The sequence below is a fragment of the Jaculus jaculus genome, chromosome 5, assembly GCF_020740685.1.
Source record: "Jaculus jaculus isolate mJacJac1 chromosome 5, mJacJac1.mat.Y.cur, whole genome shotgun sequence".
Taxonomy (NCBI): Eukaryota; Metazoa; Chordata; class Mammalia; order Rodentia; family Dipodidae; genus Jaculus; species Jaculus jaculus.
The window spans coordinates 8,412,190-8,438,497 of NC_059106.1; the positions used below are offsets into that span (position 1 = coordinate 8,412,190).

General features: G+C 47.2%; 1 protein-coding gene across 1 annotated transcript in view; it reads right to left on the reverse strand.

Annotated features, from left to right (window-relative positions):
- Positions 1–26,308, reverse strand: part of Nup133 (nucleoporin 133) — a 56,261-nt gene that overhangs the window by 8,561 nt on the left and 21,392 nt on the right. Inside the window, exons 11-23 of the mRNA XM_004659683.2 lie at positions 25,256–25,413; positions 24,197–24,288; positions 20,158–20,321; positions 18,615–18,709; positions 16,584–16,808; positions 13,759–13,881; positions 12,914–13,013; positions 12,153–12,404; positions 11,401–11,534; positions 7,706–7,864; positions 5,992–6,127; positions 4,583–4,701; positions 2,661–2,741 (exon numbers count right to left, since the gene is read on the reverse strand). Coding sequence (XP_004659740.2) covers positions 2,661–2,741; positions 4,583–4,701; positions 5,992–6,127; positions 7,706–7,864; positions 11,401–11,534; positions 12,153–12,404; positions 12,914–13,013; positions 13,759–13,881; positions 16,584–16,808; positions 18,615–18,709; positions 20,158–20,321; positions 24,197–24,288; positions 25,256–25,413 — 1,838 coding nt within the window. The remainder of the gene's footprint in view (positions 1–2,660; positions 2,742–4,582; positions 4,702–5,991; positions 6,128–7,705; positions 7,865–11,400; positions 11,535–12,152; positions 12,405–12,913; positions 13,014–13,758; positions 13,882–16,583; positions 16,809–18,614; positions 18,710–20,157; positions 20,322–24,196; positions 24,289–25,255; positions 25,414–26,308) is intronic.

Consider the following 26,308-nt stretch of genomic DNA (forward strand, 5'->3'; position numbering starts at 1 on the left):
AAATAAAACCATAGATCAATTGCTGGGACCTCATGAAATTTTGTACAGCAAGGAACACTATGAGTAGAGCAAAGAGACAACCTACAGAATGGGAGAAAATCTTTGCCAGCTATACATCTGACCGAGAATACCAAAATATACAAATAACTCAAAAAAGTAAATAATAAGAAATCAAATAACCCAATTAAAAAATGGGCTGAGGAACTAAATAAGAGTTCTCAAAAGAATAAATACAAATGGCATATAAACATCTAAAAAAAAGTTCTACAACCCTAGCCATCAGAAAAATGCAGATTAAAACTACGATAAGATTCCATCTCACTCCTGTCAGATTGGCTACCATTATGAAAACAAATGACCATAAATGCTGGCGAGGATGTGGAAAAACGGGAACCCTTCTACACTGTTGGTGGGAATGCAATCTGGCCCAGCCACTGTGGAAATCAGTGTGGAGGTTCCTGAGACAGCTAAAGATTGATCTACCATATGACCCAGCTATAGTACTCCTAGACATGTGTCCTACGGACTTATCTCACTACCTTAGAGATACTTGCACAACCATGTTTACTGCTGCTCAATTCACAATAGCTGGGAAATGGAACCAGCCTAGATGTCCCTCAACTGATGAGTGGATGATGAAGCTGTGGTACATTTATACAAGTTTGGAGTTGTACTCAGCAGTAAAGAAAAATGAACTTATGAAATTTGCAGGAAAATGGATGGATCTGGAAAGGATTATACTAAGTGAGGTAACCCAGGCCCAGAAAGCCAAATGTCTCATGTTCTCTCTCATATGTGGATCCTAGCTACAAATGATTGGACTTCTGTGTGAGTAAAACAAAACTCAGTAGCAAAGGCCAGTAACCTAAAAAAGAGATACAAAGGGAAGAGAAAGGAAGGGAGGGGGAACTTAATAGGATGGTATTGTATATATGTTAAGTAGAAGAACAATTAATGGGGGTGAAAAGGCCTAAGTGAGGTCAGGGGAAGACATTGAGTAAAGGAAAGGTGGAGGGAGGGCTAATCAAAATCTAAGAGAATATAAATAAGTCATTTGGGAACCTACTTTTTTGGACAATGGAACACTAAGGAGCCATAGATTGTTAGTAGAAAATCTTCAGTGCCAGGGACGGGATACCTTCCAGTGAGTTTTTGGCCAGGGAAGTCCCTGATGCCTCCAAAACATTACAGGCCATTGCTGAGGCCCTTGGTTTCCCACCAGGAATAGATGATAAGACCCTATTGCTGAAGACTCCACATACTGGGGCTGTAAGGTCACTGAGAAATCCTGATGGAGCTGAGCTGAAAACCTCCGCCATGTAGACCAGCTGACAGAAAGTTGGAAAAAGCTACTCTGCATGCAGCTCAACAGGAAAAAGAGAAATCACCAGTGAAGATACTCCACAGTGGACACTACAAGGCTTATATTTTGCTAGCCAGACCAAATGAGCCAATAGTGGCATGTCTGTTATGGTGGAAACCAACTGCTGTTCATGGAGGCCAGCTCCATGGGAAGGATACTGAAAACCTCCAAAAAGGGTAATCATGAGCCCTAGGGGTGTACCATCTGCTGCTGTCTGGCTAAATGTATATTCTATGCTCATCTCACTACCAATGTATTAATGCTACTTTCACTTTTGGTTAGAGAAACTTTTATTTTCAGGTGGCAGTGACCTTGGGATGACTCAGAAGGCACCATGGTGCTGAGAAGAAGTGACAGAGGAGTGCTCAGCACTGAAATATCTCTATCACATCTTCCAAGGCTCAGGGTCCACTGCAGAAGAGGTGGGAGAAAGAATGTAAGAGCCAAAGGAAGGTTAGGACTCCTTACCATGTGCTCCTCCAGACACAAAATGGCCTGGATATCCATAACCTCACAGTGCCTGACACTACCTATACAAGACCATCATAACAAGAGGAAGAGATGATAACATTAAAATAAAAGAGAGACTGACTGAGAGGGGGAAGGGATATGATGGAGAGTGGAGTTTCAAAGGGGAAAGTGGGGGAGGGAGGGAATTACCATAACTGTCTACAATTATGGAAGTGATATACAAAAAACTTAAAATTAAAAAAAGTCATGGGCTGGAGAAATGGCTTAGTGGTTAAGGTGTTTGCCTTTTAAGCCAAAAGAGCCAGGTTCTATTCCCTAGGATCCATGAAGCCAGATGCACAAATTGACGCATGTGTTTGGAGTTCATTTACCGTGGCTGAAGGCCCTGGCGTATCTATTCTCTCCCTCTCTCTATCTGCCTCTTTCTCTCTCTCAAATAAAGAAAATAATTTTTTTTTTTTTTAAGTCAAACTCCAGACACACGGGCCACTTTGTGCTTCTGGCTTTGTGTGGGTACTAGTAAATCAAACTCAGGTCAGAAGTCTTTGCAAACAAGCACCTTTAACTCCCAGCTTAGTTTTATGATTGGCCAAAAGATAAGTTTTTTGTTTTTTTTTGTTTCTTCAAGGTAGGGTCTTGCTCTAGCCCAGGCTAACCTGGAATTCACTGTGTAGTCTCAGGGTGGCCTCGAACTCATGGCGATCCTCCTACCTCTGCCTCCCAAGTACTGGGATTAAAGACATGTGCCACCACGCCGGGCTCAAAAGATAAGTTTTTACCTCTTTTGTATATACTTAGTTGCTTGAAACCCGGAAATTTTACTTACCTCATCAATGTATTCCAGCAAATCCAGGGCTTTCTTAAAATCATACTCATTGGCTCTTCTGTTTTCCTCACAGATGTAGAGCTATGGTAAGTTACAAGATAGAATATTAGACATTTTTGTAGTCAAGAACAATGTTACACCCCTTACCGCACAAAAATGTTCTAAAAATGTACATCCTTACCAGAAATTAATTTCTGTAACAGGGTCTGTATACGTTTAAAATTTCTATTTGTAGCATCAAGAAGTACATTTTGGCATCTTTCACACATGCTCCCCTAACCCCTCGAGGTAGGGTGTCACTCCAGCCTTTAAAAGCTGTGACTTAGTTCAGTCAGGCTATAGTTTACTCCTGGGTTCTATCCCCAGTGCTGCAAAGCGATAAGGAGGCACCCGCTATGTGACTTATGGTCACTGTGTTAGGAAACAACTGGTTACAGATGTTCCTCAAAATACTGTCATTTTACAATCAGAACATAATTGCTTTGTTACAATTATCAATGTGAAGTTTCCCTCTCTTTTTTTTTTAAATTTATTTTTATTTATTTATTACACAGAGAGAAGGAATGGGCACACCAGGGCCTCCAGCCACTGCAAACGAACTCCAGATGTGTGCACCCCCTTTTGTATCTGGCTAATGTGGGTTCTGGGGAATTGAACCTGGGTCCTTTGGCTTTGCAGGCAAGTGCCTTAACCATTAAGCCATCTCTTCAGCCCCCTTTTTCTGATGCTGGGGGTCTAACCCAGGAAGTAGGATATGGAAGGCAAGTACTCTACCACAAAGCTACACCGCCAGCCCTCGTCTTCTTTTTCTAGCAAGTATTTGTGGTAGGACAAATTTCATTTTAAAGACTGTATTCAGAACTTTCTAGAAGTAAGCTATCTGTTACTTTTCATTGTCCTCCAACATTTAAGTCCCTTATTCTGCAAATCTCTTTCCTCCTCAACCTTTGAAAGTGGAAAATGGCATCAAAGTGGATGAAGCAAGACAGGCACCCCCACTTTCTTCTCTGTGACACATGAAGTAATGCACTTAAACCCTCAGCTTAACTCTCCAAATTCAATGTGCTCTTGAGAGAAGCTACATGAGCTCCATACAGAAGCTCTGTTGTCAGTAATGGCCAATAAGCACACAAGGGTCTGGACTGCTTGTTTTCCTTGAACTCTAATTAGAACAAATTCGGGGTGAAGTAACCGAGAGGGGAGGCTTTGTGCACACAGCATCAGCCAGCTTATCCACTGCAGCTCAGCTTGAACCTCAGCTCTGGATTGTTCAGTGGCCAGGAGATGGGTGAAGGCTGTTCCCCCAGGCTGAGCATCCCAGTTCCTCAAACCCTTTTTTTTTTAAAAAAACTTTTTTTTTTTTTTTTAATTTGTTTGAGTGCGACAGACACAGAGAGAAAGACAGATAGAGAGAGAGAGAGAGAGAGAATGGGCGCGCCAGGGCTTCCAGCCTCTGCAAACGAACTCCAGACGCGTGCGTCCCCTTGTGCATCTGGCTAACGTGGGACCTGGGGAACCGAGCCTCGAACTGGGGTCCTTAGGCTTCACAGGCAAGCGCTTAACCGCTAAGCCATCTCTCCAGCCCTCAAACCCTTTTTTTAATGGAAGAGCCTGCACAGAAATGTTCTGGGAAGAGTTATCTCATAGCACACACCTCTACACTGAGAGAGCAAGACAGTGATTCCTTATAGTCCCCTGGATGTGTGCTCGAGGGCCAGAGGAGCTGTGTGGGGAGGCAGAGGCCGGGCAACTGCTCCCGGCTCCCAAGCAGATCACAATTTTTTTTTTTTTGGTTGGGAGGGGTACTCTCAGGAAGGTGGAACGGGGGAAAGAACTTCATTAGGATTTACAAGTCGGGCCAGTAAACGCACACTTGTTCTGAGTGTGGAAGCAGGCGAGGTCAGGACAACCTGGACACCTACGCTGATGAGCTGTGGTGCAGTAAGCACGGGCATCGTGCTGAGACTCAGCTGTCTCTCGGCTAGCAGCTGCTCTGGCAGGGTCTCCTGGTGCAGCAGAAATCGCTCCTGCTCAGCCATTGCTGGTGGTCAAGCACACAGAGACAAGGATCAGACTTTCACTTCTGTCATCATGAATCACATACAAATTAAAATCCAGACACTATACAGGTGCTTCGTTGGTAGTCAGTGGTCTCTGGGTGCTAGTAACTTTGCTTATTCTTGACTGCTCATTATGTTGACTTCATCCAAGGCATATCAATGACCACAGCATTGGTCAACACTGGAGAGAAGGAAGGAAGAACACTTGCCCCTGAAGCCGTCCCGAGAGCTCTGAGCCCCAGCCACAGGGCTGTACGCGAGAGTGCTCAGGCAAGAGCGCAGCAGACTCTCGCTCACAGAGGGCAATGATAAAGACACCAAGGTGGAGCACCATAAAAATAAAATGTGGGGGGACACGTACCTCATCTACTAGCTGACAAAGGCACCCCACTGGATGAGGTGTCAGGCCTCACCTGGCCCATATTCTTTGGGATGCAGCCGATCCCCTGGCTCCGCCTGACGCCCTGAGTTGCTGGGGAGGGTGGGAGCTGCTCCGTTTGCACAGAGCAGAGACAAGTGCTCCCTTTCAGCCCTTGAAGCACCCCACCAACTCCCAGGGGCAGAAAAACAGGGCCCCAGTAGCTCCAGGAGGTGGGACCAATCATCAAACACAACCTTCTTCCCTGATTGATGGTTTCTTTTATTTACAATTTTTCCACAGGAATTATTCAGATTTTACTTTGAAGTCCTTACCCTGTGACTCAGCACACTGCAGGGACTGACAGTCTACAGGAGTCAGAGCTGAGCTACCCCAGTGCACTACAGGAAAGAAGCCGAGACAGAACCCACGGCGAACACCCAGACTGCCAACGACTAGCCTGAGGGACTGAGAACAGGCAGGCACATGGGAAAGAACGGAGGACCTGGACACTGCCTGGGCATGTACGTGTGCCACACACACATGGGGCACTTACACATGCTACGTGCCACACAGGCACGTACACGTGCATGTGCCACATGCCACACCACATCCCACAAACAGTAAAATAAGAAAATGAATAAATAAAATACAAATGTTGGGCCAGGTGTGGATGGCAGAGGCTTATAATCCCAGCAGACAGAGGCAAAGGAAAGAGGACCACATACTTGAGGTCAGTCAAGGACAGCCAGACCCTGACTCAAAACAACTTCCCCCCTTAAAATAACGACGACTCCAAATACCTAAGTGAGCAGTAAGCACAAGTATTACATGAGAGCGTCCTCTTGAAGCAGAGGTGGCAACGGAACAGTGACTGCGCAACTGCTCACGTGCCTCTCGTTCTAGGTCTTACCGTCAACTTTCTCTCGCAGCTCGTCCTCTGAAAGGCCTGAAGCTAAAGCAGCCAATTTACTCAAGCCAAGAAGGGTTTTTTTCTTTGCAAAGTAACGAGTTTCCATATTTGCTAAACCCAGAAGTGTCACATGAGCCTGTGATAAATAAAACAGGAAAACCACAGCAGGTTCTTGAAGTGAAGGCTCAGCACATCCCAAGCCCATTTCTCCCCCAAGTGACATTAAAAGAAAAAAACTCACCCTGGCATCACTGCCATAACACAGTGCATCTTCAACTCACACAGGAGGCACTGCCTCCACAACAACTATGTATTCACTTGAACATCTTGTCATAAGCACACTAATCTGTATTATTAATGCTCATAATAGGAACTAATACCATGAGAACAGTCACTAGTGATGACTTTCACATAAACATTAGGGAAAAGGGCTGGAGAGATGGCTTAACAGTTAAGGTGCCTGCCTGTGAAGCCTAAGGACCCATGTTCGACTCTCCAGGTCCCACATAAACCAGATGCACAGTAATGCAAGTGCACAGTGTTACACATGAGCACAAGGGGTACACATGGCTGGAGTCTGAGTGCAATGTCTGGAGACTCTGGCGAGCTAATTCTTATCCCCCCCCACACACACACAAAAAGACAAGCCTGTTGGGCCTGTCTCAAAAAAAAGTTAATGCTTTTTATTATTATAACAGCAGATAACACACAATGACCTGCACTTGAAATATCAGAAATAATGACACCACCATTCAAATTAGCTGAGAGAAGATGAAGAGATAAACATGCTAATAATTTGCATATGCCCAGCTCAAATTGAACTTTTTTTTTCTTTTCTGGGTTTTCAAGATAAGGTTTCACCCTAGCCCAGGCTGACCTGAAATTACTATGTAGTCTCAGGGTGACCTCAAACTCACAGCAATTCTCTTACCTCTGCCTCTTGAGTACTGTGATTAAAGGTATGCACTGCCATGCCAGGCAAACTAAACATTTTTTATTTTATTGTAATTACTCATTACTTTCTCCTTCCTGGCAACAGCCAAGCTGACTCTCATGTATTTATTTTATTTTATTTTTTTATTTGCAAGCAGAAAGAGATAGAATAAAGAGGGAGAAATGGGCACATCAGGGTCTCTGGCCACTGCAATTGAACTCCAGATACATGTGTCACTTTGTGCATCTTGCTTTACATGGGCACTAGGGAATCAAACCTAGGCTTTGTAGGCAAGCACCTTAACCACTGGACCATCTCTCTAACCCTTAACTTGCATTTTCTAGCTAAGGATGCTGAGTACTTTTTAAACACTTGCTAGCCATTTCTAAAACTTCAGAAATGCTTGTTTGGATCTTTTTGTCCAGTTTTCTTTCTAGTTTTTAATTTGGGTTATTTGCTTTCATGCTACTGAACTGAGTTCCTTATGTATCTTTTTTGTTTGTTTGTTCGTTTTTTGTTTTTTTGAGGTAGGGTCTCACTCTAGCTCAGGCTGACCTAGAATTCACTATGTCATCTCAGGGTGGTCTTGAACTCATGGTGATCCTCCTACCTCTGCCTCCCAAGTGCTGGGATTAAAGGCGTGCACCACCATGTCTGGCTTCCTTATATATCTTAATCATTCTTCAGATGGGTGGCTGTAAATAGTAATCACTAAAACTCAAACTAATTCAAGACATCTAAACTGCACACAGCTGTTTAGCAGGACCAAACCCTTCTTACCTTTTCTAGCTCTTGGCCATTAATTTCGTGTAACCAGCTGAGATGTTCATGTGCTTGCAAAAAATTTGCCAGCTGTCCATGTTGAGAAATGGGCTGAGATAATAATTTGCCCCTCTTTCCTTTCTCCAGATACCAACGGAAGAGAAAGTCTGAAAAATTCTACAAGGAACAGAGCCAAGAATACATTAATACTTAGAAGTAACACATTTCTGATAATCAAATATTAAGTACCTTCCAAAAACCCCCAAACAAATCTTTTAGCCAGCAATTGTAGGGCTGGGGATGTGGCCCCGTTGGTAGAGTACTTGACTACCACGCAGGAAGCCATGGGTCAGAGCCCAGTGGTGCAATAAGCAGGATGTGATGGTGCACACCTGTAGTACCGGAGGCCGGAGGATCTGGATTCAAGGTCATTGTCAGGCCACATAATAAGTTCAAGGCTAGTCTGGGCTACATAAGATACTGTCTCAAAAAACAAACAGGTTGGGCATGGTGGCACATGCTTTTAATTCCATACAGCACTCCGGAGGCAGAGGTAGGAGAACTGGATTGCCGAGAGTTTGAGGCCAGCCTAAGACTACATAGTGATTCCAGACCAGCCTGGGCTAGAGTGAGACCTACCTTGGAAAAAAAAAAAAGTAAAACAAACAGCAACAACAAGTTATTCTGCACTGCTAGTGTACAACTGATGTTAGCAAACCATTTTTACCCTGGAACTCAGTCCCTCTACTTGACAAATCCAGCAGATATCTTGCTGAAGAGCCTGATGTCAAAACTGGTAATGGGAGCCATAGGCCACATGTAAAAGAGTTGAGACTTAACTACATTAAAACCTCCGTTTTCCTCAGGTACCCTGGCCATTCCTCAATCCATCAGCATTATTTGTGGCCAGTGGTTCCCCTTTGAATTCACAGAAAGTCTCATCTCCTTCACCATACAGAGTTCTAGGGACAGTACCAAGAGGTGACGAGCCAGAACAGGCCTCAGGCTAGAGTTCTCTACAGATGGCCATGTGGGCTGGTTTTCCCCACAGAATGTGTGTTCAATGTTGAGGTTCTGAGGAGAATGTGCTGGAAAGGAAGACTAAATGACCCTGTGTCTCCTGGATTAGGAGCTCTGCACTAAAGCAGGGATCTGCCTATGACCAAAAGACCTGAGGATGAAGTGAAGCAGATGTGAGAAGTGCTGAGTCCAAGCCTGCATTTCTGTTCCTAACTCATCAGTGATCAGTCTCTGACTACACCGCCTAAAACAGTAGAGGCTAGGGGTTCCCCAGGACGAAAAGAACACAGTTGTACAGGACTTACACACACACTCACTCACATCTACAATTCAGTTTAAGGGGAGTGATGGTTTGAATGGAAAATGTCTCTATCACCTGAAGTGTTTGTGATTAGCTTCCTGCTTGGTCCCCAGCTGGTCGAGTGCTGCTGGAGGCCAACCTTGGGGATGATTAGTGCAGCCTACTGCAGGTACTGGGAGCTGAAAGCTGCCTCACTCACTCCTGTCCTGATGCTGAGCCAGGTGTCATGCTTCCTCCACCGTGACGAAGCTTCCCCTCAAAACTATAAGCCAGAAATAACTCCTTTCCTCTCATCAACTGCTCGGGAAGGGCGTTCTGCCCCAGCAACAAGGAGGAAGGTTCAATTCCCCATCACCCATGTAAAAGCATGGCCGTGCTTATCTGTGACCTCAGGCCTCGGAAGGTGGAGCAGAAACTGCAAAGTAGCTGGGGATCACGAACTGAAAACAAAACTGCAAAAATGGCAGCTCTGGGTTGAATGACAGATTCTGTTTCAAGGAAATGAGCAAAAAGAGGAGGACAACCAATGTTCTCCCCTGGCCTCTGCAAGCATACCTGCATTTGCATAAACCACATACAGAGAGCACAACACACTCCACCCGCAAAGAACCCCCTGAGGATGACCGGGTGGCTACATTCTCACAAAACAACCTAAAGACAAGCAGATGGTTTGTATCAGCACAGAAGGCCTTTAAGCTTAAACTATCTTTTTGAGTTTTTAATTTTTTTTAAGACAGTCTCATGTATCCCAGGCTGGCCTTAAACTATGTAGTTGAGCATGACTTTCAACTTCTGATCCTCCTCTCTCTGTCTCTCTAGTGCTGAAATTGCTGGCATATGCCACCATGTCTAGTTTATACAGTGTTGAGGATTGAACCCTGCTCCCTGTATATGCTGGGCACTCCACCAACAGTTATATTACAGCCCTAAAGTAACTGCTACAAGTTAAAGAAAAAGCAAAGGTGAGCAGATGTCAATAAGCAACAAGAGGGCTGGAGAAATGGCTTAGAGTTAAGTGCTTGCCTGTGAAGCCTAAAGACACTGGTTCAAGGCTCGATTCCCCAGGACCCATGTTAGCCAGATGCACAAGGGGGTGCATGCATCTGGAGTTCGTTTGCCGTGGCTGGAGGCCCTGGTACGCCCATCTCCCTCTCTCTCTCTCAGTCTCTTTCTCTCCCTGTCGCTCTCAACTAAATAAATAAAAAAATAAACAAAACAAAATTAAAAAAAAATTAAGCAACAAGAATCCATGAGAAGAATTTTAAAATATCTAGATTGGTCAGATGCATTCAGCAATGCCCAGAACCTTTAAAGACCTTGTCACACAGACTCGGTCAGTGAAATGCCAAAAACACTGATCACTCAGGGTCATGGATATGCCTGAGATGTTAAGGTGAGTATAAATCATGGGCTCAGAAGGATTCTAACTGGTGGAAATACAGTGTGAGGAATTTATAGCTTTGCGGTTTACAGTGGCTTTCTAACTTTCATACAATATTCCTTTGATAGCAGAAATGAGCTTTTCTATGATAATCAACTCATGAAATAAAGTGACTTTAAGAAGCCACCTATAAAAACAGGTACTTGTCTAAAAACAGAAGCTTATGTCAGGAGCCTGAGTGTGCATCTGGGGTCTCAACAGGCTTGCCCTTGAGGATGCCCAGTTCAACTACAAACATCATTAATGTCCCTGCACGTGCGTATTCTTGTTACAACTCAAAGACGAGAACACAGGCGAAGGTATGCTGTGCCTGGGGGGCTCACGCTCGTAATCTCAGCACTTGGGAGATGAAGGCAGGATTATGTGTTCCAGGCCAGCCTGGGATATATAGTGAGATTCTATCATGATAAAAACAGTGGAGCTAGAGAGATGGCTTAGCGGTTAAGCGCTTGCCTGTGAAGCCTAAGGACCCCGGTTCGAGGCTTGATTCCTCAGGATCACGTTAGCCAGATGCACAAGGGGGTGCATGCATGTGGAATTCGTTTGCAGTGGCTGGAGGCCCTGGCGCTCCCATTCTCTCTCTCTCTCTGTCTGTCACTCTCAAATAAATAAAAATAAACAAAACAAAACAAAACAAAAAACAGTGAAAGAAAGCTGGGTGTGGTGGCACATGCCTTTAATCCTAGCACTCAGGAAGCAGAAGTAGGAGGATCACTATGAGTACGAGGCCACCCTGAGACTAAAGAGTGAATCCCTGGGCTGCAGTGAGACCCTACCTCAAAAAAGCAAAAAAAAAAAAAAGAACTATCTGTGTATTAATAGAGTTAATCAACTCATCAGTACCTTCTTATTCCTTTCTCAGCTACTGACAAAAAGGCTGTCTTCTCCCAACAGTCCCAGTGACACCTAACGAAGAGGCAGAGCCCACTGCCTGCACACCCAGCGTGTTACCTGGTCAGCAAACTGGGTCATATAGCGTTGGAGTCGGGCCTGGTTGTCCGTCTGCTCACACATCTGTACCAGGATATCGAAGTCACAGTACTTCTCTGCCAGAGAGGCCGCCCAAGGGTGCTGGCCTAGCGCAACTGCAGGAAAGAACAGAAAGGAAATGTCCTATACATCCAATATGTGGTAAGAAATGTGTCCGAACTGAGAGGTAATGCAGGGGAAACCTTTCCGTGTCTGTGAAGGAAGAAAGCGCAGCCCCTGGCCCATCGCTGCCCCTGGAGGAACTAACTCCCCTTGTGCTGCCAGTAGAACAGCCCTGACCCCGCCTCAAAGGAGTGTACTTTCTGTTCCACCTGTGTCCCCCCGGGCACTGCCAGGCTTGGTTTTAAAGCCAGTGTTCCTGCGAAGGCATGAGGAGCTGAAGTCTGTTTTTTGGTCGGTTGGTTTGTCTTTCCTTAGTTTCCCAAGTGCTAGAAAATGCCACCAAGCCTAAGCCCAGGGTGCTGTGCTCTTTGAGCGCAAGTACTTCCACAGGTCAACTCACTCACTTCTCAATCCACTGCTGTGTGTGTGGCACACGCACCTGGTTACGTACTCAGCAAAAAGGCAGATGGCAAGAACAAAGAAAGCTATACGAGTGTGCCTGGCTTTCTTGGTTGCAGATGGATTAACACGGCAACGTGCCTGAGCTCCCGAGCTCTCTGACCCTCTATCCATCCCACAGCCATGGCCCTTGCTGACTCTCATGCACTCACGCAGGGGAGAGAGGAGGTCTGATCTTTTCTGCACATACTCCACTTCCAGGTTGTTGTATCTTTCTTGGTCACTGGATTTGTCTAGAGACTTCAACTGGGCAACATAACCATCCAGGAAGCAGTCAATCAGGGCCACAAGCTGCTCTGTCACAACACTTCGGAGGTTGCTGTCAGCTTGTGGGTACACTGTCTGCAGGATGATCCCATGCTGGCGTATGATCACTGTGCGGATGCCCGCGGGACCACCTGTGGCTGGAGAGTCCACAAAGTAACTTGTTACAAAAGGGTTCTATGATGGAGAGGGGAAAGATCAAATACCTAAAAACCAGGTTGCCTCATTGTTCTAGTAAAAAAAATTGGTGTTCAGGTGTTTTCTGTTCATGCCCTGCTTGAACCACCTTTCCTCAACACAGGTACACATGATCCCTCTTTCTTCTCCACACCTTTAATGCTACGCTGTTTTGTGATATGAACATATATAGAGTCCCTTCCTCCAAGGCCAGAACCTACTTCTGTGGAGAATCACTGGTACTAAAATCCAGCAGGTGCATCATGAGCACTGCTCAGATAAGGAGATCATGGTGGGTTGGGGGGTGTCAATAAATATGCCGGAGGGACATATTTATGAAATATGAACTGCTCACTTGGGGATGGCAGCTGTTCTTTCATTTCAGGGACAAACCTGTCCTAGGAAACGACACATCTTCTGACACAGCCATGAGGAATGTGCTCTGGTAGCTATAAACACGCCAGCATGTTACCTGTCCATGGCACGTGCTCCAGCTCTTTTCCTACAGGCTCTTCCTGACTATACATGGAGCTTCTGTTTAGGCGACAGTGACTGGCAGCCTGCAGCATGTCCTAGGAGAATGAGGGACAATTCTCAGCACCTGTGTGTGCCTTTTGTTTTCCACATTTATTCACAATTTAACTCCAACTTTGAAAACTAAAGCAGAAACACCAGTCCTTCAAAGGCTAATGGACTAAACTAAAGCATTTTAGCTAGAAGTTTAGTTCAGTTTTGAGTAGTTAAAAAACTGAAGGCATGTACTTGGCCCCAGCTACTTGGGCAGCTGAGGCAGGAAGGTCACAGAAGCACAAGAGCTCAAGACCAGAGAAGAGAGAGGATTAAGTTACATTTCCAAATTAAAGTGGAAAGTCAGGTTTATAGAACTTACTAGTTAGCCGGGCGTGGTGGCGCACGCCTTTAATCCCAGCACTCAGGAGGCCAGGTCAGCCTGGGCTACAGTGAGACCCCACATCAAAAAACAGAAAACAAGCAAGCAAGCAAAAAAAGAACTTACTAGTATCCTGAAGGAAAACATTCAAATTTTTTTTCCTTTGGTTTTTACACCAAGGTCTTACTCTAACTGGGGCTAACCTGGAACCTTGCAGCCCAGGTTGGCATTAAATCACTCTACCTCAGTCTCTGGAGTGCTGGAATGAAAGGTGTGAATCACCACACAGAGCTTGAATTTTCTGCTAGTTGATAAAATGCATACTATTTCAGCTTTCTGAAATTTAACAAATGTCTTACAAGCTACTAGCAATACAGAGCACGTAAGAAACTTTCTTGCCCCTCCCAACACCGCGCTCTGTGTGGCACCTTGAGGATCGTGTTGACGTTGATCGCCACCTCGGCCCACTCCAAGGAGTCCAGCGCTGCCTCCCTCAGGACCTGCTCCTCATGCTCCAGCAGGCTCTCGCAGATGGTGTCCACCCGAGACACCTGAGGGCAGACAGAGTCACTGTCACCACAGAGCCAGCGGGATACAACCCCTCAGTGGGTTTGGTTGTGTCAGTAAGGTTCATCTTCAGATCATTCAACCGAAGAAAATCGACTACAGTTGGTGAAAGAACGTAACACCAAAAAGAAAAAAAAAATTCTAACTTGTGACTAAAGTTGTTGCTATTTCAGACATCATAAGGAATCGAGGGATGATTTACAGTGTACAGGGGATGTGTGCCTTATGTACTATGACATTGCTTTAAACGTTTTTATCATTTTATTTATGTATTTATTAGATACAGAGGGACAGAGGGAGAGACAGAGAGAATGGGCATGCCAGGGCCTCCAGCCACTGCAAATGAACTCCAGACGCATGTGCCACGATGTGCATCTGGCTTACATGGGATCTGGAGAATTGAACCTGAGGCCTTAGGCTTCGCAGTGCCTTAACCACTAAGCCACCTCTCCAGCGCTACCATGCCATTTGGGTTTCGGTGTTCATGAGGGTGAGAAGAGTCTGGAGCTAATCCCCTGCAGGCACAGGCATGCCTCCTGACTCATACAAAAGCAGGGAAAGGCTAAGGTACTTAGTGCCTGCTACTTGCCCTCCTGTGTGCAAACAGCCTGAATGCCGTACACCACAGCCTGCACCAGGAGAGAGGAGCTCTGCTTTTATGAAGCACTTCATGGTCCTAGGCCTCTTCCCATGGCGGCCAGTGGCAAGAAAGGGCTGTACCTCCAGAGCCTGTCCTGTGTCCTTTTACCTTCCATGAGGCTGGCCAAATAAAAAATCTCTCTTTATATGGCTCACCAATTGGAAACTGGGTTGAACTAATTTGCTCTTCCTAAAGTGCTAGTTCTGGGCTGAGGAGATGGCTCAGTGGTCAAGAGTCGTCGTTGCGTAAGCATGAGGATCTTCAGTCTGGAAACCACCGAGTCTGACTCCCCAGAACCCATGCAAAAAGCTGGACGTGGGGGCAGCAGAGATGGCTTAACGGTTAAGCGTTTGCCTGTGAAGCCTAAGGACCAAGGCTCGATTCTTCAGGTCCTACATAAGCCAGATGCACATGGTGGCGCATGTGTCTGGAGTTTGTTTGTAGTGGCTGGAGGCCCTGGCATACCCATCCTCTCTCTCTCTGCTTCTTTCTCTCTCTGTTGCTTTCAAATAAATAAAAATTAAAAAATTTCTAAAAAAGCTGGGTGTGGCCACACATGGTTGTGACCCCATCGCAAGGAAATATGTGGATAAGAAATAAGAAAAGGGGGCTGGAGAGATGGCTTAGCGGTTAAGCGCTTGCCTGTGAAGCCTAAGGACCCCGGTTCGAGGCTCAATTCCCCAGGTCCCACGTTAGCCAGATGCACAAGGGGGCGCACACGTCTGGAGTTCGTTTGCAGAGGCTGGAAGCCCTGGCACGCCCATTCTCTCTCTCTCCCTCTATCTGTCTTTCTCTCTGTGTCTGTCGCTCTCAAATAAAATAAATAAATAAAAATTTAAAAAGAAACATTTAAAAAAAAAAAGAAATAAGAAAAGGTAACCAGGGCTGGAAAGATGGCTTGGCAGTTAAAGCGCTTGCCCAAGAAGCCTAAGAACTCATGTTTGAATCCCCCGGTCCCAAGGTAAGCCAGATACAGTGAGGCAAGCATGCAAAGCTGCATATGTGGAAAAGGGGTGCATGTGTCTGGAGTCCATTTGTAGCAGCTGTACCTGGAGTGCCCATTCTCTCTCTCTTTCAAATAAATAAAAATAATAATAATAATAAAAGAGAAGATATCCAATGTCTCCTCTGCATGCATCTGCACACCATCTACACATACACATGCATACACCACAAATACACACACACACACACACACACACACACACACACACACACACACACACAGAGCTAATTCCCTTTAGAAATGCAAGTTATGGGGCAGATGCCTCCTTGGTGTAGAACTTCAAGTTGTAACTGCCCTTGGCATGGGTTTGTTGGCTGTCCTTGTGTATCCTCTCTTCCTGGTGCCCCTCAGTGTTCCCTTATGGGCTATGCCAAGAGGAGGACCATGAACACTATCCGGGGGGTCGGGGGGAGCCAACGACAGCACTCACTGTAAGAGAAGAGGCGGAAGCAGCAGCTCCAAGCACAACCATGTTACGTGAGTGCACGCCCAAGAGCACACACACACTTTTACTCATCACCTCCCTCAAGCACTGCTCACAAATCCCAGATCTAATGGATGACTCCGGCTTTCCCCTCTGCTCCAGCCAGCAGGAAAGCCAATACGCCACAGGCAGCCACTTTGCTCTGCTTCTTACCCAAATGTAGACAAGGAACCAGACTCTTTTTTGGTTCTTTCAAACAACCTACCATTAGCAGTATTCTAAATACTTTGTGGTTATCATGTAAAATTTTATATGGCTAGAGATCAAAAAGGAAGAAATGTTGTTAAAATTTGACTTTTTAAACTGGGAAACTTCAGAGGGATTGTCTTACAGATTGCTGGCCAATTTCCTAGATTGAAAAAATAAAAAGAAACCAAAAATGTGCAAGCAGTGAGCCTGAACATCAGCTGCGTGCGGTGGCTGTGCTCCAGTAGGTCACAGGTATTCGAGGTGTCACAGCAAAGTTCAGGCTTGCCTTCCCCCGAAACAGGCTTCACTCTGTAGCCCAGACTGCGAACTCCGATCCTCCTTTCTCTGCCTCCCAGGGGCACTTTACCTCTCGGAAGAAGACATCTGCAGGAGTCAGGCTGGATGGGACGTCACACTCCCTCTTGTTCAGGGTGAGCAGGATGGCTGCATTCACCAGCTCCGGCAGCCGGGAGTGGTGGTTCTTGAGCGCGATGGCTGCGGAAAGCTTTTCTGCATGCTCACAGAGCAGCAGCCGAGTGGTCATCGGTATCCCTCTGACGGGAGATGTGCTCAGGCGCCTAAGCAGGCCAACCTGGCGGTGACAAATACGTGTTCTCAGAAATCACTCGCAGCAGGTGTGTCCACCTCTTCCCAGGAGCTCCCCTACCGTGGGCCACCTCCAACCACCTCTGTTCCCAGTGTACCCTCACGCCCACATACCCTCCTGCAGGAAGTGCAGCTGTTGCTGTCAGGGTCACCCAGAGCCTCTACCCGTGACCACTGCATTTCTACCTGCGACCATCATTTCACAAACTGCTGCTGTCAAGCGACTTGTTCCTGTCTGTATCAGACCTTTGAACTTGGAAACTCGGCACTGCTGTCTCTTCTTACACATATACCACGGAGCACCCCGACCCCACCCACCCGTCCGCCCAGCTTAAGAGGCAAGCATGTGTGTGGATGTGCACGTACACCCCAGAGGGTGTCTGTCTGTGACCTCACACCAGCAGGGGTGACAGGCTAACTCTGTCTGTGACCTCACACCACCAGGGGTGACAGGCTAACCCTGCCTCTGACCTCACACCACCAGGGGTGACAGGCTAACCCTGCCTCTGACCTCACACCACCAGGGGTGACAGACTAACCCTGCCTCTGACCTCACACCACCAGGGGTGACAGGCTAACCCTGCCTCTGACCTCACACCATCAGGGGTGACAGACTAACCCTGCCAGACCTCACACCACCAGGGGTGACAGACTAACCCTGCCTGACCTCACACCATCAGGGATGACAGGCTAACTCTGTCTGTGACCTCACACCACCAGGGGTGACAGGCTAACTCTTGTCTGTGACCTCACACCACCAGGGGTGACAGGCTAACTCTGTCTGTGACCTCACACCACCAGGGGTGACAGGCTAACTCTTGTCTGTGACCTCACACCACCAGGGGTGACAGGCTAACTTTTGTCTGTGACCTCACACCACCAAGGGTGACAGGCTAACTCTGTCTGTGACCTCACACCACCAGGGGTGACAGGCTAACTCTGTCTGTGACCTCACACCACCAGGGGTGACAGGCTAACCCTGCCCAACCTCAGACCAGCCAGGGTGACAGGCTAACCCTGCCCAACCTCAGACCAGCCAGGGTGACAAGCTAACCCTGCCCGACGTCAGACCAGGGAGAGAAGCCATGGCATTGGGAGGGGTTGACATCACTTCCCATTCCTTTTGGAACCAAGATGTAACCCTGGTGACTATGACCAGGTTCTAGGAACAGTGCTGCTCATGTTTCCTGGCTGTGAACGCATGTGCTTCCTGCTCAGTGACAAAGCCACCGAGGCGACAGCACCTTGGATGCAGAGCTGTGCAGCTGGAGCTCCATCAGGGCTTTGAGAGGCCATGAAGCTCACACCCTGGGCGCCTGTGGCCTGTGATAAGCAGGTGTGTCCATGTGTATCACAATCCCTCTTTCAGCACACAGCTTCAGTGTGGAGGACAGCTTACTGATCCCTTCCTTATGAGCTGGCCAATGTCATGTTCTAACAATTTAAAACCAATGCATAAAAACTTAGGTTTTTAGATTAAAGGAAATCTGAATAAAATCCTGTTCTTAAAAGCACTAGTCTAATTTGGTTGTAGTGGCACATGCCTGTAATGACCATCATTAGGAGATGGAGGTGGGGGAATCAGGAGTTCAAGGCCAGCTTGGGCTACACCCTGTCTCAAAAGTCCTTCCCTCTGAAAAGGGCTGGTTTCATGACATGATATGCAGAGGAGGGTGTACAGACATTTCCAGCTGAAATTTTCCTTCAGGCTTCCTTCCTGGAGGAATAGGTCTCCACATGGACCTGGAGTCAGTTGCTTCAGCACATAGGCCAGGTCCCCCCAGACACCTACTTGGTGCAGGAAGTCCATCAAGAGGCAGTGGGCTTTCATCTTGTCCTCCAGCTGGTGCAGAATGATCAGTGAGGTGTTGCTGAGCCCAGGAGCCTCTGTGAGAGAGAAAGCTTTCTTAATAAACACAGCTATAAAGTAAAAAGAAGATCTTAAAGGGAGAGAGCAAGCTCCAATCCTCTCATAAAATTATTTACATTACTCCAGAGCTTTAAAACTTAGGACTGAGCCAGGTGTGGTGGTGAACGTCTTTAATCCCAGCACTTGGGAGGCAAAGGTAGGAGGATCGCCATGAGTTCAAGGCCACCCTGAGACTACTTAGTGGCCAGCCTGGATTAGAGTTTGACACTACCTGGAAAAACAAAACAAACAAGCAGACAGACAGACAACCAACCAATTAAGGACTAAGGATGTAACTCAATGGTCAAGCTGTGAGGCCTTGGGCTTAATCTGCAGCGCTGCATAAAGAAAACAAAATAGCACACCTGTGACCCACCACTAAGGAGGCAGAGGCAAAAGCACTGGTCCACTGAGGCCACCGTGGGTTACTTAGCAGGGTTCATAGAATTCATACTGAAATCTGTGTGACTTGGCTCAAGGAAAACTGAGGAAGGAGGTGTTTAGTGAGGCTCAGCAGACATACCAGAAGGCAGAATCATGGGCAGAGTGATATAATATTTGGGGGCAAGTCAGTACCAAATGCCTACCAACATTATCAAGTTCCTTTTAGAAATAAAATGCTAATAAGAGTCCCCAAGACTTGCCCAGTGTTCCCTGGGACTTTATCTAATCTACACACAGCACCATCTGTTCCGAGCCTGCCTTACCACCTTCACTTTTATTTGTGAGTGCACACATGCATGTGCAGCGTTTGATAAGATGTGTGTGGCAGGTGTACAGTCTGTGTTGAGATCAGAGAATGGAGGATGTCTTCTTTTCCCTCATCTGTCTTTTTCTTTGAGACAGCCTCTCACTAAATCCAGCACTGTTACTTTTGGTTGGTGAGTCCCTGTGATTCTCGTCTCCATGCAGGAGTGGTGTTATAGATGTGCATGGCAACTTTCTATATGGATGCTGGGGAATAGAATTCTGGCAGTCTCTTGGGCTGGAGAGATGGCTTAGCGGTTCAGCGCTTGCCTGTGAAGCCTAAGGACCCCAGTTCAAGGCTCCATTCCCCAGGACCCACGTTAGCCAGATGCACAAGGGGGCACACACATCTGGAGTTCGTTTGCAGTGGCTGGAAGCCCTGGTGTGCCTATTCTCTCTCTCTCTCTGCCTCTTTCTCTGTCTATTGCTCTCAAATAAATAAATAAATAAAAATAACAAAAAAAATTAAAAATTAAAATTAAAAAAAAAGAATTCAGGCAGTCTCAGATTCCCTCAGGCCTCAAGTTGTGTGACAACCTATTCATCTCCCCAGCCCTAAAAATTTTCAAGTTAACATTTACTTACTTGAGAAACTAAAAATATATGCTGAGTTATCCTTGATTGCAGAACCCAACATTCCCTGCTTTGATTCCTCCATCATTCTAATCTGTCCTCTTACCCTGGGGGACAGACTCTGCCCATCGTGGGTCCGAGGCTGGGTAGTCATCCACCAGGTCCACGCTGATCTGGGTGACAGCCCTGTCTAGCTCAGAGTCCGAATCCATGTCAGTGTGAGAAGAAAACAGCTCATCAGCCATCATCTGGGCACGGTTTAAATCCTTCCTGCAGAGTGCGGGGAGCACAGCATGGAGAAAGAACATTCCCGAAGCTCACCACGGAAATGGTGAGGTTAGAGTCGCGTGTACGTGTGTCTCCCAAAGGACTGCTAACGACATGCACCTCCTTAAAAGAAAGTTACAGTGTAACCATGAGTTCACCAATATACTGCATCCTTCCGATAGGTGCTGGACACAGCGATGACAAGTCACTCCAGTTGGCTCTGGGCTTCAGAAATTACAGTGCCAACAAGTCCACAAGCAAGCACGGGACAGGGAGAGAGAGAGGGCCAGTGAGCACATGGAAGGACCAATAAATCTGGCAAAAGGGTAGGGAAAGCTCTGTGGAGGAGGATGACAAAGGGGACAGGGAGACTGTGACAGTTGTCAGCCATCCACAGAGCACGTGCCAAGTCTCCATTGATTAGGGGGGAGGTGGTATCTCAGTGAGACCTGAAGCCATGCTTGAGAACCCACATTGCCAGGGGGAGGAGTTTGACAAAAACATCCAGACTGGCAGACTGGAGGACAGTGAGCCCCTAAAAAGAGAAAAGGGGACTCTTCTAAACTGGGCAGAAGCATGAGAACCCAATGCCAGCAGCACCAAGAAGCAGACACGTGTGCCCCACATTCAGAAGGGAAGAACCACACACAGAATCAGAGTCCACAAAACCTTGACTGCAGTGTGGGCTCAACATGTGACCTCAGGACCATGAGAGAGGTGGAGGGCTAGGTGTCACTCCAGTTCTTACTATGAGTACCCAGGGAGAAATGGAAGGTGAGAGAGGAGAAAAATATACTGAGAGGTAACTCAGGACACAGGTAAAGCAACCCACTTTCTACTTCCTCAGGACTCGCGGCTGCATGGCCCTAGCTACCACGCTGGGTGGAACTTCTGGGAGTCCAGGGCCCAGCCACAATGGGGTCTGCTTATGCTGCTCCCAAGACTGCCTCGGACTCAGCTCAGGTACCCCTTTCCTTGCCTGGGAATCCTCCCCTGTAAGATACCTTAAACTGCCTGAGCACCATCTATCTACAGCCTCGAGTATACTCTATTTGGAAACAGAGCATTTGTACCCAGGATTAGTAAGAGAGGTAGCATCCTTACAAGAAGGTCATGTGCTGAAGTCATGTGTTCAGCTGGGTGCAGTGGTATACAACTGTAATCCCAGCACTGAGGCAGGAAGAGCTCCAATTTCAGGCCGGTCTGGGTTACAACAGAGATACCCTGTTGATGAAAGGGGTGAAGGTTGGAGGGAAGAATGAAAGTAAGAAAGGAGAGGGCAAAAGAGAGAAGATGACACTGTCAAGGCCATGTGAAAATGGAGGCATAGACAAGAGAAGCACCAGCAAGCCCAACTGTGCCATGGCTTTCAGGATCATCAGTAAGGAGGGCAGGAAATCTCTTCTTAGAGCACATGGGGGAAGCTAAGCCCTGTGGGCCCCGTGTTCTCAGGCGGCATGATCTCAGATGTGGGTGTCTGCACTGTTCGAAGCCAGAGTCTATGACAGTTTGCTTTGGCAGCCCGAAGAAACCACTGTCATGAGTGCACTGGCTGGCTGCATTTTCACACACAGCTGACAGGGTCATAAGTAAAGACACCCTTGTACATGATGAAGTAACCCAAATCTTTCCAGTGAGACCAAACCATGGACAGAAGAGGGTCAAAGACTACACCTACCTAGCTAGTGGTACCCCTCATGGTAGCAGGCAGTGCATTCTGCAAAAGAAGCCCAGGCAGCCAGCAAGAGCGCAGGTGCACAAGTTTGTGGCTGGTTAAGTTCTGAGGCTCTTCTGCAGCGGCTTTGAGAGCCTTGCACACAGGAGGGACATCACTTGCTGAAAGGCTGAGGGAACAGGAGGGACACAGGCGGGCAGCAAAGACAAAGAGAAAGGCTGAAATGACTTTCGAACCTGGGAAGTACAAACAGCCAGGCTGGAGACTAAGCCACTACAGGTTATGGGAACACAAGGGGACTCACACAGGTTTTAACCAGTAGGTACAAGTTTCTACAAACTTTCAAGAATAAAAAGGTTTTGAATTTACATTTTGATGAGCTAAAATAAAAAGCAAACCAATACAAAGCAAAAATGGACAAAACCTGAAAGTCTCATCTCCCCATGTGACCCTCCTGGGGATGTGTCACTACCTGGGGATAATGTGGTTGTAGTGGGCTGGAGGGAGGGGCTACTGGCCTCTAGTGGGAAGTGGCCAGCGTGCAGCTCAACAGCCTGCAAATCAGCACATGGCCCTCAACAAGGCACCTGCCTCAAATGTCAATGCAGTGATGAGGAGGCCACAAGAAGCAGGGAGCTGGCCACAACGAAAGCCCAGCTGGGGCCTGTTTAACTGCCAAAACCTGACCTCCAATAGCAACTGCAGATGTGAACTTCCCTGAAGACCCATCGTTTCTGTGGTGGCACAGTACACAGCAAAGCTCAGCTAACAGGCCTGGTCTACTTCGTTCCTAACACCCACGGAACTCCCCCTGCACCTCAGCTGCTTGGACGTTATAAACAATGAGCCTTGCTTGCTTCCCCATGACCATCAGTTTTACAGTTACTGTTTCCTGTGGAGGCTGTTAGATCCAACACTCTGCCAGCCTAGCTGGGGTCTCCTGTGGCTGCCAGGTTCAGATAGCTGTGTGAAAGCTCAGCACTCAGGAGTCCCTAGTGACAGTGCACTCCCCTGAACTGCTCTCATCATCCACACCACACAACAGGCACTGGTAAAATGGATCCCACACATAAGATTAGCAGACTTTGAAGAAATCAAGCTGGAGTGGAACTGGAAACCTCCTCCCTGTGACTAGCTGTCAGAATGCTGGGAGGAGCTATGCAGCATGAAGCAAGCAGCCTTTTGAGAGACAGAAGTCATCAACGGTGTTAAATAGCAGTGGACCCTACAAGTTTTATGGCTGGCCAGCCATGCCAATGTGCCAACTGGTGCCATGGTGGCATGTCTGGTACAAGAAAAACCAATTGCTCTCTGATTGGACGGAAGGTCTGCTTCATGGGAGGGAATACATGCCTTGACTGAAAACCTAGTCAAAAGTCTATGGCTGGGGAGGTCAAAAGCCCTAAGGGAGTAACAACTGCTATTGTCTGGCTGAACACATGTACTATGCTATCTCACTTTTGGTTAGAGAAGCCTCTCTTTTCAGATGGCAGTGACCACTCAGGTGACTCAAAAGTTACCACAGTGCTGAGAAGAAGTGAGTCTTCAGCACTAAGTGAGACATCTCTATCACACCTTCCCAGGCTCAGGGTCCACTGTGGAAGAGGTGGTGGAAAGAAAGTAAGAGCCAAAGGAAGGTAGGAAATGCTTATGATGCTGTCTTCTATACACAAAGTGGCCTTGATATTCATGACCTCACAGTGGCTGACACTACCTACACAAGACCTGCATAATAGGAAGGAAAATGATGACATTAAAATAGAAGAGAGGCTCATTGGAAACAAGGGATTAAATGGAGAATGGATTTAGGGGAGGGGAGTGAGAGTGGTGGGTGGGGATTATCACAGATTATTGTCTATACTTATGGAAGCTGTCCACAAAAAGTTAAAAAAGGAAAAAGAGCCCGGGTGTGGTGGCACACATCTCTAATCCCAGCACTCAGAAGGCACAGGTACGAGGATCGCTGAAAGTTTGAGGCCACCCTGAGACTACATAGTGAATTCCAGGTCAGCGTGAGCTACAGTGAAACCCTACCTCAGAAAACCAAAAAAAGGAAAAAGAAAGATGTGCCATGTCAGCCAGGCATCGGGGGAGCAGCCTGTGATCTCAGCCCTGGAGAGGCTAAGGCAAGAGAACCCCGAGTTCAAGGCCAGCCTGGGCTACACTGTAACAAACAAGCATATACACGCACAATGTGCTGTACCTGCAAAACTGCAGAAAAGCAGCTTTCAGTAGTTTTGTCTTATCTTCCTGGGCAATAGTCTCATTCTTGGAAGTGTTCTCAAAAACCATACTCTGCAAAGAAATAAGCTCCAGTTTAGCGGTGGAGGTACAAACACTTGCACACTCTGAAGGACAATCAGGGCCACTCTATGATGGCACACACCTTCACAGCTGTTCACCAAATTTTAACTTTTTAAAAAATTATCTGTATCTATGGGGGGTGGGATCAGACCATAGCCTCAGCCACTGCAAACAGATGCCAGACACTTGGGCTATTCTTTGTGTCTGGCTTACATGGGTGGCTTGGGAATTGAACCTGGGTCAGCAGGCTTTACAAGCAAGTGTCTTTACCTGCCCAACCATCTTCCCAACCCTGAAAGCTGATGGTTTTCACCTCAGCGCTTCTCTCAATACACATCCCAGAATAACAGTCAACAGCAGCAGCACCTGTATCCAGACCCTGTGAGAGCTGCTAGCTCAGGCCAAAGGGGCCGGGGCCAGGGCCAGGCTGAGGCCAGCACACCTGCACACACACACAGCTGGCGCACGTCGTGAGGGGCTGGGCAGGGCAGAAGGAAGTTGCAGGATACGCTCCCCTGAAGAGCATCTTCCCGAGAGCTAAAGCGTGTGCGGTGGTCAAGCAGACATTAAAGAAAAGCAGCACTCCGAACCACGCTGTTAATGCTCTGTGTGCCCCTCAAAGTTGTACAATATGGGAAGCGCCATCAGCGCTCGGGGCTCAGCAGGCCCGCAGCAGAGTCCATGCGGACGTCGTGCTGCAGGCAGGGTAAAGGCAGCAGGAGGAGCACGACTGAGTCATGCCACGCTGGCGAGCGGGAAGGTGGCAGCACCAGCCGCTGGCTCGGAGATGCAGCGGGAAGAACAGAAGGTCAGTCAAAACACCTCAAAGCAGCCGCTCTGTGAACAAGGGGGATGAGGGGGATGAAGCCCTGTTGCATCCTGAACTTTCTGAATTGTCTGCCATCTTGTGTGAAGTGCTATTAAAACCAGACAGTAAGTAGGTGATGAGGGACTTTACCTCACTGCCCCGTCCACCAACAGAAGAGGCCAAGGACTCCTCCAGGCCTTCTGCTAACAGGGTTACACTTTCCCTTGGTGAGATCGACACCAGACCACTGTTCCTAGAGAAAAGGATGGGAACGCCGCCACAGGAGCCAGTGCCCAAAATGCCATCTCCTGAAGAGAGCAACACAAAAAGGAATCGCTTTTTGAAGCCCACCACATCATGACACACATCTCTTTTCCTTTTTTAAAAATATTGTGCACATACTTTATTTTCTTCTTTTTGGAGTCAGTCCTGCTATGCTGCCCCACCTGATCCCAACCCGAGAGTTCATGCCAGAGTCCTGCCCAAACTTCCAGCAAGTAAGCTGTGGCTTAAGAACACTTTTAAAAAATATATTTTATTTATTTAGGGGGGGAGGAGGAAGAGAGAATGGGCATGCCGGGGCCTTTATCTGCTGCAAACAAACTCCAGACACTGTGTGCTACCTCGTGCATCTGGCTTTTGTGAGTACTAAAGAATTGGATCTTGGGTCCTTAGGCTTGACTGGTAAGTGCCTTAAATCTCTCTAGCCCAAGAAAACTACTTTGAATTCAGCTTAGAAATTCAAGAATTAAGCTGGGCATTGTGACGTATGCCTTTAAAACCAGCATTCCAGAGGCAGAGGTACAAGGACTGCTTAAGTTCAAGGCCAGCCTGGACTACAGAGTGAGTACTGGGTCAGCCTAGGACCCTACATTGAAAAAAAATAAAAATAAAAACAAATCCCACAATCAGGGCTGGGGATATGGTTCAATGGTTAAAGGCACTTGTTTGCAAAGCCTATTGGCCCTGGTTTGATTCTCCAATACTCACATAAAACCAGATGTACAAAGTGGTGTATGCGTCTGGAGTTTGCATGTAGCAGCAAGAGGCCCTGGCATGCCCTTTCTCTCCCTCCCTCTCTCTGCTTGCAAATAAATAAAAATATTAATATTTTTAAAAATTCCAAACTCAAATGTCAAGGACTTGTTCCTACTTGAAGAAACAGAAAGTCCTTCTGTCTGCAAAGTAGTAAAAGCTGGCCAT